Here is a 14681-nt window from a genome sequence, read left to right as displayed (position 1 = left end):
TTTGAGCCAGTAATCAGGAGGTGAAAGGCACCATATGCTATTGTTAATCCCCTGAAGCATTCAGTACCCCTACAATAATTATTTTTCAACAAGCTTTTAATGCCAACATCTTTCTATTACGAATACCTGTGTGTCTTTATCCATGTAGGCAATGTTCAAATCAAGCAAGGCTCTATGAGAACACTGCTTTTCATCTCTGGGGCTCCTGTTTAAAATCTAGTATTGGTCAGTGGTGACCAAAAGTCCTTGCCATCTAATGGTGGATTGACGGCCTATGGAAATGAACTAGTGGCCTCAGGCCAGTTTCCAGTGGATAGGTGTCCACCACCACAACTGGTACCCTGAGTGGCAATCTCAGCACAGAGAAACATGATTGGGTAGGCATACCAGTCCAGACGTGGTGCTTCCAGAAAAGGACTGAGTCATGTTAGTGTGACAGTGTGAGGGAAGGTTATATTGAAACTGCCTGTGCTGTATTTGTTCTTGTGTGGCTCTTAGTACTGAATTCAGTGCTGCTGACTGAAGTCTTCCATGGATCTGTAGAAATAGTTTTTTAAAGAAACCCATCAGTCAACAAAAGACTGTTCTGAAAGAAAAGCAAAATAAATGTATTTGTAGCTCCAAAAACATTTTTGTGACAGTCCTTATCATGGAAAGACGCCAGTATTATAATAAGCAGCATGGTCTTTTAAATTGGTAGGTTCAGAAATCTAAGTTTAAGATTTTCAAATTAGCAGTCAAAGAAAATAATTTAGAGTAAAAGCAAGAATAATGTAAGTGATGGAAAAACTTCCCAAGCCTATACTGAATGAACAGGAGGCATTTATAATCATGACCATATGCTGTTGTTTAAAACGAAAAAACAACCTCTCTTTTATGAGGCAAAGATCATACGAGCTGTTAACATCTTGTGAAGCAGGGTCAGGCTCTGGAACTGTTAGCTTTCCTTAAATGTTTCCTATAAATATCTTCAGACATCTGAAATAAATGAAAGCTCTGTTAAATGTGTCATTCATCTTTATCACTGAGTTTGAGTTTTAGGGTGCTGCCAACACAAGGGACACTCTGGATACATTTCACAGCATTCCAAGCAGCGATTCAGCTCTGTCAGCCTCGGGAGCCCTACAGTATGCAGCCCACTGGCGGCAGGTGCCGCTGTTCTAAGCAGGTGTTCAGAACAGCAGCCCATCTATGCTAGGGCACCTAAGCTGAACACTGGTGGCGCTGAACCAAGGTTAACAAAGGTAGGAAATACAGCTCAGAGCCCCTTTGAACTCGGTAATCTTAGCAGTCACTTACCTATTTAACAGATACCTTTTATCAGGAGTTTTTGTCATTTATTGCAATGTGGAAGCTAAAACACCTTACAACAGAAGGCACATAAGGCGCATGTTCTCACATGCGTTAGAAAATTCTGCATGAGCTAGAACACGGAACTGTAATAGTTCATATTTAGCCTAAGATATGTTGCCCCTACACCTGAAGTCCCTGCACAGTTCTTACCAGACAAAACTCCAAGGCCAGTGGGAGTTATACCAGAACAAGGATTCAGTCTCTTGCCTCATGTTCAGAATTCCGGTGTGTGGAGCCTGGGAAGAGCTTCAGATATTTTTGTATTGGTGATAATTGGATGCTTTAGGGGATTTTTATAATACCTCTAGACCAAATGGCATGAATTCAAACTACGTTGATAGTGACTGGCATTTATTTTTGCCTATTTATGGCCTATATAAAACAGATTGGTCTTGCTCCACTCTAAACTGGAATGATACCTACTCCACAGGCTGCCAGCACAGCTGGCTCCTTGTTGGTGCTCAGGAGAACCAATGAGTGACTCAGCCTAGAGACTAAACTATTCTCTCACTCACAGAGGTGGGTTCCTTCAAAACACAGTTGAACCTAGGGTTGCCACCTATCTGGGTTTTACCCAGACAGTCCGGTTTTTGGTGTCTCTGTCCATGTGCCAGTTAGAGTTGCTAGGTGCCTGGTTTCAACTGAAAAGTCTGGTTGAAAATGGGACCTCGCAACCCTAAATGGTACCTGAACCAAAAGTCCAGTCACCATGGGATGGGAGGAGGCACCAGGTCATTAACCTGCATCAGCCCTTGCTCAGCCAGGGCCGCCACCTAGCTGCAGGCAAGCTTCTTGAGACAAATCCAGGGAGCTACATGGGCAGGGCCTTGGCGGAAGAGGTGGGGCAGGGGCAGGGCCTCGGGGTCCAGTTACCAGCAATTAGGAATGTGGCAACCCTAACTGAACCATGTAAGAAGAAGGAACTTGCAGTATCACTGTCCTGTGCTGCATCTGTAGAGAAATGTCAATAAGCTCTAAGACTGTCAACCTAGAAGTACAAAAGTTAGTTCTGTTTAGTTAGAAATATATCCATTCCCTCCCACCCATCCCCCCAAAAAAGCCTTCTCCCAGTACAGGTCCATTTGTCTTAGATTGCCATAAAAATCATCATGAAAGCAATCCTATATTGTAGAGATCCTTAACTGTGCTTCTGATACAGTGCAACTTTGAACAAAACTCTCAAGCAAGCTCTCATAACATTTTTATGAAAGGAAAAATAGATAAGCTGTGATTGGACAGAGGAGAGAGAGACACACAAAGAGCTATTTTCTCAGTCTTTGAGTAAAGGAAGCATTGAAACAGCAGTAGCTGGAAAGTTTCTCATGACCAAGGATTTGTCAGAGTGACCTGATTCTGTGCATTTGTGAGGGTGACTTGATTTTGTGTTTATATTTCAAGGAGTAGGATTTTACATGTTAATACAATGCTCTGTATAGTCTTGTTTGTCAGTGGTGCGATTATAAACAGAAATGCTTAATTATTAGAGCGGGTTAAGAAGGTAGACAACTAAGATTATTAAAACTGAAGGAATGTGTATATTCCTTTACTTTTTGGTAGCAGTGAGCCCGAATAGTGAAAAAACAGACTTTTCAAAGTTTTGAATTTTGAAACCAATCTGAACCTGAACTCCTCCTTTTCTCTTTCCCACGCATCCCCAAGATCTGACTCTCCTCTGGTTCAGCTCTTTTTATAGAGAGGTTTGGTTTTAACTTCTATTTTCCTCCATGCACAGTTCATTGTAACAGAGCAGATGTTTTTAAAGCACGTTTGCTAATATGGATCTGCAACTGCTCTTCCTCCGAACCAGATCGGCATATTCTAGAGAGCAGTTCCAGTCATGCAGTGTAGATATGGATCTGAACTTCCCCAAAGTTCAGAGGCATTTTGGGTCTGGTATTTCTGTTTTAGGAACACATTTACCTTTTGCCCTTTGCTCAGCAAGGATTGGGAAGGTAGTGTTGGATTTAGGGCAGCGAACTAATCTAGGTTCCGTCTGTTCTGAAATGGACAACTCAGTTTCTGAGAACAGTGGCTTCTGGCCAATCTAACGCAATACTAAATTTCTGGTTGCTATCACTGACACAAACTCCAGCCAAGTTTCTGGCTGTTGTCACTTTCCCTCTCTAACAAAGTCCCCCTGCCCCCATACAGAGATTTTTACCAAAGTGGGACAGACTCTAGCAGACCAGTTAGCCCCATCCTATCTCTGCTTGTATGACTGCCAGCAGAGAGGGATGAGCCTTTTTTTAAATTGAATTGTTCTACATTAGGGGCTTTAAAGTTAAACCCCTCTTAATATAGTTTCCCTAATAAGAAGGGAGAAAGTTCAAAGTGGTGGGGTTATGAGATAAGACTAATGCAGCTGAACTGATGCCATGTGCCTACTAAGTGACCCTAGTAAGGTGGGAAAGTCTAAGAACTGAAGCAATCCGTTAGAAAAGTAAAAGTGTAAGTATTGCTTGCATATTAACTGTATTTCTTTAGAAGGAGTTACATATTTTCCATGGAGGCAAGAGTACAGACTAGTATTAAAAATTGGACAGGTAAGCAGGACTCTTGAGTTCTATCCCTGCCTGTGTCACTTACTTGCTGTGCGACTTTGGACAAGTCTTCTGTTCCTTTGTTTACCCATCTGCACAATGGGTAGTCTACATGCCTACCTCGACAGTGTGGTTAATTTATCGTTTATCTGAAGCTTTGAAAACTCAGTGTGAAAGAAGATGTGTAAATGCAAATTATTTTATTATGGGAATTTTCTTTGACTTAATGTTACAATATTAAATATTGCTTTAGTTTTTCACATTGACTGCCATTGCACTCTAGCTTTTCGCTTTATTAAATTATCCATTTTGGGAGTTCAGTAAGCCCAGAGAGGGATTTTGCTGCCCATTCATGGACAATGTCATCCAGCACAGCTGAGCAGTTTGTGTTTCATGGCAAAAGCTGCATGGAACATTGATTTCCTCCATTAGTGAACTTTTTGTGTAATTCAGTGCTGTTCCTAGAGTAGGCTATGTAATTACAAATTGGTCCCTAGTATTTCAAGACCCAATCAGACTGATCACTTAATAATACAGGAAATAAAATAAAGGCATTAGTTGACCATATGTTGGTCGTAGCCTCAATGGAGACATCTGGAACGATTTAGTAGGTCATCAGATTCTTGTATTCAGTTCTCAGTCTGAGGTATTCTGCTTAAGTGGTTTTGCTCAGACACCTCTAAGCAGGTCCTTCTCAGATGCCAAGAATGGCCCATTAAACATTGCAATCAGGAGGAGGAGCTGCAGGAATATTTGCAGTGGGCATAGACATAAAGTATTCCTGTGAGCTTTTGAGGATTAATTGGGAGTGGTTAATGGTCAACACGTGAAATAAATTGAGAACCCTTGACATCGGCTATTCATCAATTTACAGAGCAACAAGTGCTAAGCAGAAAAGCTGCAAAACCCAGTCAGGATTCAGGTCTAGCACGTTCCTTATCACTAATATCATAGGAGTCATAATTTGACCTAACCACCTTCTCCTTCAGTCACCTGAACTAGACCCTCAAGTCATGCCTTCCCTTTTGCAATATGCAGATATCAATATGGTCACTAAGGGCCTGAAGGTGCCAAGTACTGCCTCTCAATAGGGTGACCAGATGTCCTGATTTTTGGGTCTTTTTCTTATATAGGCTCCTATTTCCCTCCCCCCCCTCCCAATTTTTCACATTTGCTGTCTGGTCACCCTAATTCAATACTTGATGCTGCTTTGAATTGAGCAGGGTATTGAGCTTAAATGCACATAGGACTACCAGCAACTTGTAAAGAATTGTTTGGAGTGCTCCCTTTCTCATCCTGTGAGGCAGAGTAAAGGGGAATGACTGACCAGTTAATACTGTGCACTTCATAAATCTTGTCTCCCTTCATTTAAGTTTACTCTTCCCCTTTCCAAGCTAAATAATCCCTCTTCAGAAAGTGAAATATTCTGCCTTCAGATTGTGGACATCCAGCAAATGGTTACTGCCAGTCATACTAGGGAACTCATCCATTAACCCTTTACAGGGCTTGAGCCCCTTCCTTCTCTGTGAGGCCATTAATCATCTGCAATATGCTTTTCTGTAATCCTCTTTAAGCAAAGCTGAGTGAGTGAGTTTCCCTGTAGCTGTTTCTCTGACTGCACTGAGAGATGTATGTCCCTTTGCCTGGATGGGATGTACGTTCATTCCTGGATGACTCCCTCTTCCCTTATCCTCTTTCACCCATCCTTGTCCTCACTTTTCTACTTGATCTTTTCATCACTGTTTAAAATGTTGAACCTGATTCTAAATCCATTTGATACTCTTGCTGCTGCTGCCTCAGTTCAGAACTGTCAAGAGGGACGGTGTTTCCCCTTCTGTGCTTGGAGTAACCAGTTGCTGATGTTTAAAGATGGAATTAAAGTCAGTTCATTTAACTGAAGCAGAGGTGACCCTGTTCTAAATATCAACTATCTATTGTGTCCCGCAGGCATCAAAAGCGTTACCAGCACTGTGTGGATCATTGACATTATTCTAGACACGGGCAGGTCCTAGACCATACAGAAAGCATATTAGCCTGTGTGGTTAAGAGCCTGAGCTACAAAACTGGGTGACTGGGCAACAAAATGGCAGATGAAATTCAGTGTTGATAAATGCAAAGTAATGCACATTGGAAAACATAATCCCAACTATACATATAAAATGATGGGTCCAAATTAGCTGTTACCACTCAAGAAAGAGATCTTGGCATCATTGTGGATGGTTCTCTGAAAACATCCACTCAACGTGCAGCAGCAGTCAAAAAATCAAACAATGTTGGGAACCATTAAGGAGGAGATATTAATAAGACTGGGAAAAGAGACGACTAAGGGGGGATATGATAGAGGTCTACAAAATCTTAATGGTGTGGAAAAAGTAAATAGGGAAGTTTATTTACTCCTCCTCATAACACAAGAAGGTAGGGGTCACCAAATGAAATTAATAGGCAGCAGGTTTAAAACAAACAAAAGGAAGTATTTCTTCACACAACACACAGTCTTTGAATCTCTGCCAGAGGATGTTGTGAAGGCCAAGACTACAACAGGGTTCAAAAAATAACTAGATACATTCATGGAGGATATGTCCATCAATGGCTATTAGCCAAGATCGACAGGGATGGTGTCCCTAGCCTCTGTTTGCCAGAAGCTGGGAATGGGCGACGGGATGGATCACTTGATGATTGCCTGTTCTGTTCATTCTCTTTAGCTCACCTGGCATTGGCCACTGTCGGAAGACAGGATAGTCAGCTATATGGACTTTTGGTCTGACCCAGTATGGCTGTTCTTATGTGCTGTTGTGGTAGGGCACAGTTTTTCCCCTTGACCTTAGCAGTAGGTGAGGTCCCTCTGCCTTAGAGGCTAAGAGCATCTTGGGGGATGTAGCTCTTAGCTAGGTGGTGGCACTTAAGCAGGTGGTTGATGAAGAATCCCAAAGTGTGAGAGGTCCATTTTTGACTGAGGGTGGGAAGTAGGGGGATCTGCTTTGGATTCTTTGGGGTTAAGGAGAATGAACTAGTGCTGGGACACACTTTGTAGCTTGGCTGAGAAGTGCTTTTTCAGGTGGCCAGCATAGCAATGTAACTGTTTAGGATTGTCAAGAATGTAGAAAAATGGATGCTTGTGCTGGAGCTATGAAAGCTAAGATGGGTGTTAGTTGTGAGAGATTGAGGTCCTTGACTCTTGTGGCTATGGGCAATGGAAGTCAGGCAGGGAAAACGATGTCAAATGGAAACCTAGTGAAAGATGTCACTTTGGACCTGCTGCTTGTATCTGATATCTCTGTAGGATTGTATTCACTGAGAGCAAATCTTTGGTTCATGTTTAATGCAAGATATTTGGATAAAAAGCTTTATCCATCCATTCATGATCTGATAACGCTTCTGACTTCGCTTGTATAAACAAGACCCAGCTAAATACCACGGCAGGACAAGTTTTACTGCAGATTGCCCTGTGAATCCAGTGCAGCTGAGACAAAGGAGCATTGTCCGCAATCTGTTTTAGCAGTGTTTTTTCACAGTGTAGCTGGTCAAACATCAGGAAATTGGAATATCTCAATGTGTCTGTCTCAAATCACAACACGAAGTAGAAATACCAAAATTTTTGCTGAATGAAAAATCTAGAAGAATTTCAGTTTGGATACATGGAAATTTTCTTTTGGCTAAGTCTAAAATTAAACTGTGTCTACTTGAGCTACCACAGTACCTCATGGGAGCTTGTGCCTTGTATCTCACTCTCCTCTGTGGGCTGCGGTCTCCGGCTGGGCTGAATCTCCCGTGATGCACTGAATCAGTTCAAGCGGAGGGAAGACTGGGGTGCATTATGAAGGATGTAATCTGGCCTGGGGAACTCAGTCCATAGAGGAGAATGGAGACATGAGGGACTCAAACTACAGCTCCCATGAGGCATCAGAGTATTACAGGCAGACACAAATTAATGCAGAGAGTGGACCTGAAATAATTAATTTTTGGTTTGGCATAACCAGATTGTTTGTTTGATTTTTGGTTAACCCAACCTAAAATAAAATATTTCATTGAGATTTTTCTGTGGAAAATTTTGATTTTGTAGAAATAGCATTTTCCGTTGAAAAACAGTGATGGAAAATTCCTCATTAACACAAGCTTTACATATTATCTAAATGTAGGGTGTCTGTCTTAAAACTAGGTCAGATAGCATCATCTACTAGGCAGGTGCTGGATGGAATTGAGCTGGTCTACAGACAAACTTGCGACACCGTGACGCCTGCACGTTAACTACTAACACTTTCACTATAGGAAACCCATTGTTATAGATACTAGACAAACAAAGTCAGTGAATCTCTCCTGGAGAGTTTACAGACTAAGATGTGAAGCTATCACACAAACTTATGAATGTAGTGATGACTGGCACTTTTGGTGCATGTTTTGCTAGGTTTTTGATTGGATGAGTGAACAAGGTTCCTCAGTATTGTGGCAATGGAGGCACAGAACCTGTGTAGAGGATGAGCCACTTCAGTCTGCTTATAACTTCTTGGTTATAATCATGGCATTGGCAGGGTAGTTGCTTCTGCCCACTTACTGAAGCTGCATTTTTGGCTCATACCAGCCAAGAAATTTATAGTTGACCTGAAAAGGAATGTGAGTTGAAGTACAATCTTGAGCGTAGTGTCCTTTCTGTTTATGCTTTGGTATTTTTTTTTACACAATTAATTTAGCAATTGATTTATAAACTGATTAGGAAACATAGGTAAAGCCTGGGCTTTAGTAAAGTTGGGAGAAGAAACGTTTTTTTCATCAGCCTCCACTAGGACACTTCAGGACTCTAGTCAAGAGGATGGTTTGTTTAAATTCTGTGTGTTCTGATCTCAGTATTAATAGGAGGAGTCAGGAAGTTCTACTCTGGCCAGCATGTTGACTGCATTGAATCAGGCCCCTAATGACTGGAAAACATGGGATGCATCTATTGCCCAATAAGGAGAATCTGTTGTTAAAAGACTGGGATGAAGAAGCCCTTTCTTGATCATAAGCACTGAAGTCTGCCACAGATGAGACTGTAGAGAATGTCTGTCTAAAAACCTAAAATGTAGCTGAATGAGTTTTCTGCAGACCAGTTTTAAAGCAAAGATTCTGCCATCAGTGAGTGGCCCCAAGTATATAGCGTGATGGAATTCCTGCAATCCCAGGTCTATCTCTGAAATGTTAAGTGTGTGAGCAGGGCCTATTTGAGTATGCATCCGTGACTGTGATTTGTAGAGATTCTATGAACGCTAACAGTCACCTTGAGATGTAATAGTGGGAATCCATTGAGGCCTTTGGTGACCACAAACTGAAGGGTGTGGATTAAGCTGACTGGGACCTTAGTTTGTTGCGTCTGTAGCTGTTTCATGATCCTTTGGGTATATCTACAGTGCTAGCACAAGTAGCAGTAAAGCTGTGGCTGCAGGAGTGCGTTGTGCCTACCCAGGACCCGCAGTCCATACTTGAGCTAGCTTTGATCCATCGCGCTGAGGTATGTTTACACCTCCTGGCTGCAGCATAGACATACCATTTGTCTTTAAATTTCTATTAGTCTGATGTTTGCAGGGGAAGTTGACATTTTGTAAGGCAGCATTATACAGTTTAGCGCACACTGATCTTTCATGGACTGCCTGATTCTGATTTGACTTTTACTAGTGTAAGTCTTCAGAAGTGTCTAGAATTACTCGTATAAATAGCTACTCTTGATTCTCACCATTGTGAGACCAGAATGAACCAGCTGCTTTTTTGGTGGTCTGTGTTTAATTAAAATTATCATTCATACAGGAACAAACTAAGCTAGTCTGTGTGTGACAATATTCATATTATCATAGTATTTTATAGATGTGATCCATAATATATCAGTTAGGTTTCTAAAAATTTACTTAGGTCAGGGACTTGGAGCTTTAGTATGTAAACGACATATTTTGCTACTAAATTTATATATTTTTGCAAATTTTAATCTCAGGCGCATACTCATCTATTAGCATTTAATATTATGAGAATGTTTGTTTTTAAAGATAACACTGGAAAAATCAGGTTTTTATTTATTTTCCTGTTTACTGGGTTTCAGAGTCCCAGCCTCAGAACTTTTAACCCAGCCTCCCAACCCTTTCTTTGTGACAGCTAATTAAATGGTGGAACTAAAAAGGAACAAACCATGTGTGTTAAGTGAATTTCCTACTGATGACAGAAGCTCTAATAGAAGCCCTGGAGACTTGGGCCTAGAGCTGGATGGAAATTTTCCAATGCAACAGTTTTGTCAGAAAACGGGTTTGTCAAAGCCGAATTGTCTGTGAAAACAAGTCGAGTTTTGATGTGATTTAATTAAATCACAAAGGGTTCAGATGTAAACCTGCCTGGCAGGCTGCTAGGGCCCTGGGCTTCCCGAGTCGGTAGCAGTCTTGTCAAGCTCAGTTTTTCAGTCTCTGCTCCAGTTTGAGCCAGCCTCCCTGCTGCTGAGCCAGGAAACAGAAGGGCTGTCAGCTAGGAGTGTGGATGTCTTGGGCTGTGTGCCCATCATACTGCCCTGGCTAGGGGACTCCAGGGCTTCCATGCTCCTGGGCCAGCTCGCCATCTGTATTGCCTGACTTCTGAACAGGGAAGACAGTGGGTGGAAGGGCTGCCCCAGAGTTGCAGACCTTAAGAGCTCCAGCACCTGCTGAAATAGACATTCCTGTCACTTTCACTGCTGCTATTGAATACTACTGAATAGCTGTATGAAATCAACAAGAATGTCAATTGCTGTCAGCCCCAGCTTGTCCTGGGGAGCATATTTTCTTGCAGAAACACCATCTGTTGGCAATTTCTGGTTTGTGAGGAGTTTAAAAAAAATTTCATTCTGACTAAATTTGAAATTTCCCATAAATTGGAAATCACAAGTCTCTGCCAGCTCTATTTGTGCTGACTTGGGTTTTTGTTTTCTCTCTCCCCCGTCCCCCATCGAGGTGCTTACAGCCCACAGCTGCAGGGACACTGGCAGCTTTCTTCTGGTTGATTGAAGTTCTTGGTCTCTACCCTCTTTTCTAGACATAGGAGCAGGAGGCTGAAGAGCAGGCTCTGACCTCTCTGGGGACTGAAATCTGAGAGTTCTTATTTAATAGTATCTCAATAGTATAGTGGCTGACTCTGTAAATGATCAGATAGACAAAAGCTAGTCAAACTGTTAATTATGCCTTTTTACAGGATAACAAATGCCTGAACTCCTCTTGACTTATTTTAATGACTCATTTGTCAAACTGAATGAATAATTTTCAGACTTTGTGGTCACCTAAGAAACACTTTTGCTCTGATTTCTCACAAACCAGAAACCCCCAAAAGTTTGTTTGCTATTAAAGAACAAATCTGAAAGAGTTGTGCACTGCCCAGTATACATTTTCAGGCTAATATGGTGCCACAAATCACTGAGAACTATACTTGGCATTTTTATTAACAAATGAGTTTAACAGTTCATCAGATTTATTAAAAACCTGTTCCAAGTAGTGCAAAAGTTCACTTACAACTCTGTAAAATAAATGTCTTTGCCATTCCATCCCAATATTTCTTAGTCTCCACATCAATTTTAAAAACTGGTCAAGATTTTAAGGTGGCAGGAGTGCATTGAGGGAATACAGACACATTCTTGAAACACAAATGTTTATTGCAGTGAAAATCAGACATTATATACAAAAAAAAATATTCCCTGTATGTACAATGAAATACCACGTTCAGTGTGACCAGGACCTCTTCTAGGCTACTGCTTATGGATGGGACCACTAGGCTAGTATTTAGCTTTTGCATCTTGAGCCCATCTCTAGTTAGATTCAGTTCCTCATCTCAACCCCCACCGATGCAATTTTGTTTCAGATTTACTATAGGGAAGAGATTAACAACCATGACATTTAGATCCAGTTTTAGATTCAAATGTCAACCCCCCCTAATCCTAAACTTTAGTACTGGTCAGATCCTGGATTCAGACATGTTGCTCATTTAACCTGAAATTGCACCTGGATTGTGAAGTAATTTGCCAGTACAGCACATAGGAAGGCATGAATCCTCAAGGTTGAAGTGAGTGGTTTATTCCCTGGGCACCATATTGAAAATTAACCTTTTTATAGCAGAATAAGTGTTAGGTTATAACTAAGAATGTGACCCTAACCTCAAAGAAACATTAAGATACCTTTGCATAGTACCCCTGCCCTTTTAAGTTTAATTTTGCACCCATGCTGATTCTGCTACTCTTCTCAGCTAGACTAGATTACAGGGGCCCAAAACAGAAGGTGAGGATTGGGGTAACATAGGGATATCCCAGCTATGCCCCCTTTCCTTGCTCCAGCTGGAAGGGAAAGTGGTGCATCTTTGCAGTAGAGCCACGAAAGTCATCTTTAAAAAACGATTATGCAGACAGTGCAGCACCCAGTGATATCACTACTCCACAGAATCTGGCTCATTGACTACAGCATTACTAAGCACCACTCAATTACTATTCATGGGCTGTTAAAAGTTGATTTCCAGCTTGACATTTAAGCCATGAGTCCTTACCCCTGGCATTGAAATTGAGGATAATTCACCAGTCTGGTGAAATGTTCTCCCCCACCAGCTGAGGACAGCTAAAAACATTTGGAAGAAGTGTTTTTCTTCACAGGAGTCCCGCCCCAAGCTGTCTAAGTGAGGAAGGTAAGTAGCTCTCACCATGACTAAACTGTACTATGCATTGGAAAAGGGGTTTACTGGCACTGATGGGCCTCTGGACTAACTTCATTGTTCAGGGGGTATTAAATCAGGTGGGAAAATGTTACTGTTTAGTATTAAATCCTAAAGATGTGAACATCCCTGAGCTTGGAGTTCAAACCTGGATCCAGAGCCAAATTTCATGCTGGCACCTTCCCTCTCAATAAGCCGTACCAAACCCATGGGAACTTTTGAGGGTTCAAAATACAGGTCCAAATTTGCATTGGAAGCACATCGTTCTATAAAATCTGCTCTTAAAAACAAATTATTTTTATTTCTAAGTAATTAAATCTGAAAAGCAGTTTAAAAGGTTTAACATTAGGTTTCCCCTAAGCCAGAAGTGAGGTCACTTTTTTCCCCAGTAGAAGTTGCTGACATGTGAAACTGGGGAGGCAAAACTATAAAATATATAGACAGGTAAATACTACAATATCTGACTCAAATGCGGAAGTAAACAGGGCCTGATTTTGAAATAAAGCTAGTAATTGATTAGTGTATTATTCAAATATGTCAGCTGAATTGGCTTTAGTTTGAATGATGGCTGCATACAATTCTAAGAAGAGAAATTCAGTGCCAAGGGAATAAACAACAAGAATGGTGTGATAAGTCTTTTTGTAGCACAATTAAGCCCTTATGAAAATAACCAATCATAGGGAACAAAATAACTGTACAGTAAATACTTCATTCATTAACCTACAGAAGCAAAAAATAAAAGTTCTCTACATTTAAAATAATTTAGGATGATAGTAATGGAATATTCTAGAAATGTTCTGTAAAGACAGGGACGGGGGGTCTAGCCCTTGTTTGCCCCAGTCTGGAACTGGGAGAGAAGCAGAACAAACACTCATTCTAGTATGTTTTGTGGTAGTGACCACTAAGTACTGCACCATCTCCCCCCAAGCTAACATGTGGCAGTTGAAAGCCAGCAACATTAATCGCTTTTAAGACATAGAATTCAAAGAGACATGAGATTTGTCATGAGAGTTGCAAGCTGAACATTATGAAGTATGTGACTATTTTAATCGGTGAGCAACAAACAAGGGTAATTCAGCCAGCCATACAAAACAAATTTTCTCTAGCTAGACAATACTACATTTTGTCTGGGATTAGTATTGGGCCATATCAAAATAATGCTAGGATCACTCGAGCAGAACCAGTATCATCCTACAAACCTCTCACCTGCACCCCAAATATTTCCCCCACTAATATTTTACTTTTGAAACCTCTAAACATCCACAGTGGGGGGGGGGGAACACCAGAGTAACATTAAAAATTTGTATTTCAGTTTAACTTTTTCTTTGCATACCAAGCAAAAAATCTTTAAGATTAGAAAATACATGCACAAATTTTCAATGTCCACTTCAGGAACTGCTTTTTCCCTGATAAGTAAAAGTGAATTTTCATGACCTCTTGTCACCCATAACTGTACTCAGAAAAGCCAGAGATAAACATTCTTACAGTTAATCATTCATTTAGAAAACATCTGCATCCAACCAGCAGTGTTTAAGATCCATACAACATAAAGACTATACGTAGCTTTGCAGCTACATCTGTGCCCTGTTACTAGGGCAACAAGGTCGTCTTCCACAAAACTTCTTCTGGTTTCAATTTTTTTTTTAAAGCAGCTTCCTGAAATGAAAAAAAAAACAGACAAGTAGTAATTACATTCTTCTCTAGGCTTTGTTTCAAAGCTCATAATAGGGCAACCCTTCTTACTTTCCAGCTGTAGAAAATTTAAAAGATGTTCATTTTAAATAAGGGGCATAGTTATTCCAAATTAAAGGAATTTCAGCATTTGAAATGCCTGACTTGTTGGTCCCACAACATTTTGCTTCTGTCGCTGACAGATCTTTACTTTTAATCTATTCCCCTGAAATATTTTACTCCAATATTCTTAAATTCCAGCTGTTTTAAACAAACATTCAGATAGCACTAATGTAACAAGTAGAAATTCATAATCTATTAACTGCTTGCATCAGGTCTCTGTCATTGTAAGCCTTCTTGTGTGTTTAACTACACTAATTAGAAATCTATTGTACCTTTATGAAGGTTAAAAACTCCTGCAGTAATAAATTGAATTGCAAGTTTTAGGGT

At 40.8% G+C, this 14681-nt stretch overlaps 1 protein-coding gene across 1 annotated transcript in view; it reads right to left on the bottom strand.

Moving 5' to 3' along the window:
* Nucleotides 1-919: 919 nt before the first annotated feature.
* Nucleotides 920-14681, bottom strand: part of IMPG2 (interphotoreceptor matrix proteoglycan 2) — a 106454-nt gene continuing 92692 nt past the window's right edge. Inside the window, exon 21 of the mRNA XM_039534329.1 lies at nt 920-978. Within this exon, the coding sequence (XP_039390263.1) occupies nt 948-978 (31 nt within the window). The 3' untranslated portion in view covers nt 920-947. The remainder of the gene's footprint in view (nt 979-14681) is intronic.

Source organism: Mauremys reevesii, linkage group 1, assembly GCF_016161935.1.
Source record: "Mauremys reevesii isolate NIE-2019 linkage group 1, ASM1616193v1, whole genome shotgun sequence".
Classification (NCBI taxonomy): domain Eukaryota; kingdom Metazoa; phylum Chordata; order Testudines; family Geoemydidae; genus Mauremys; species Mauremys reevesii.
The sequence above is the reverse complement of the archived record's forward strand: the minus strand, read 5'-3'. Positions and strand labels throughout refer to the sequence as shown.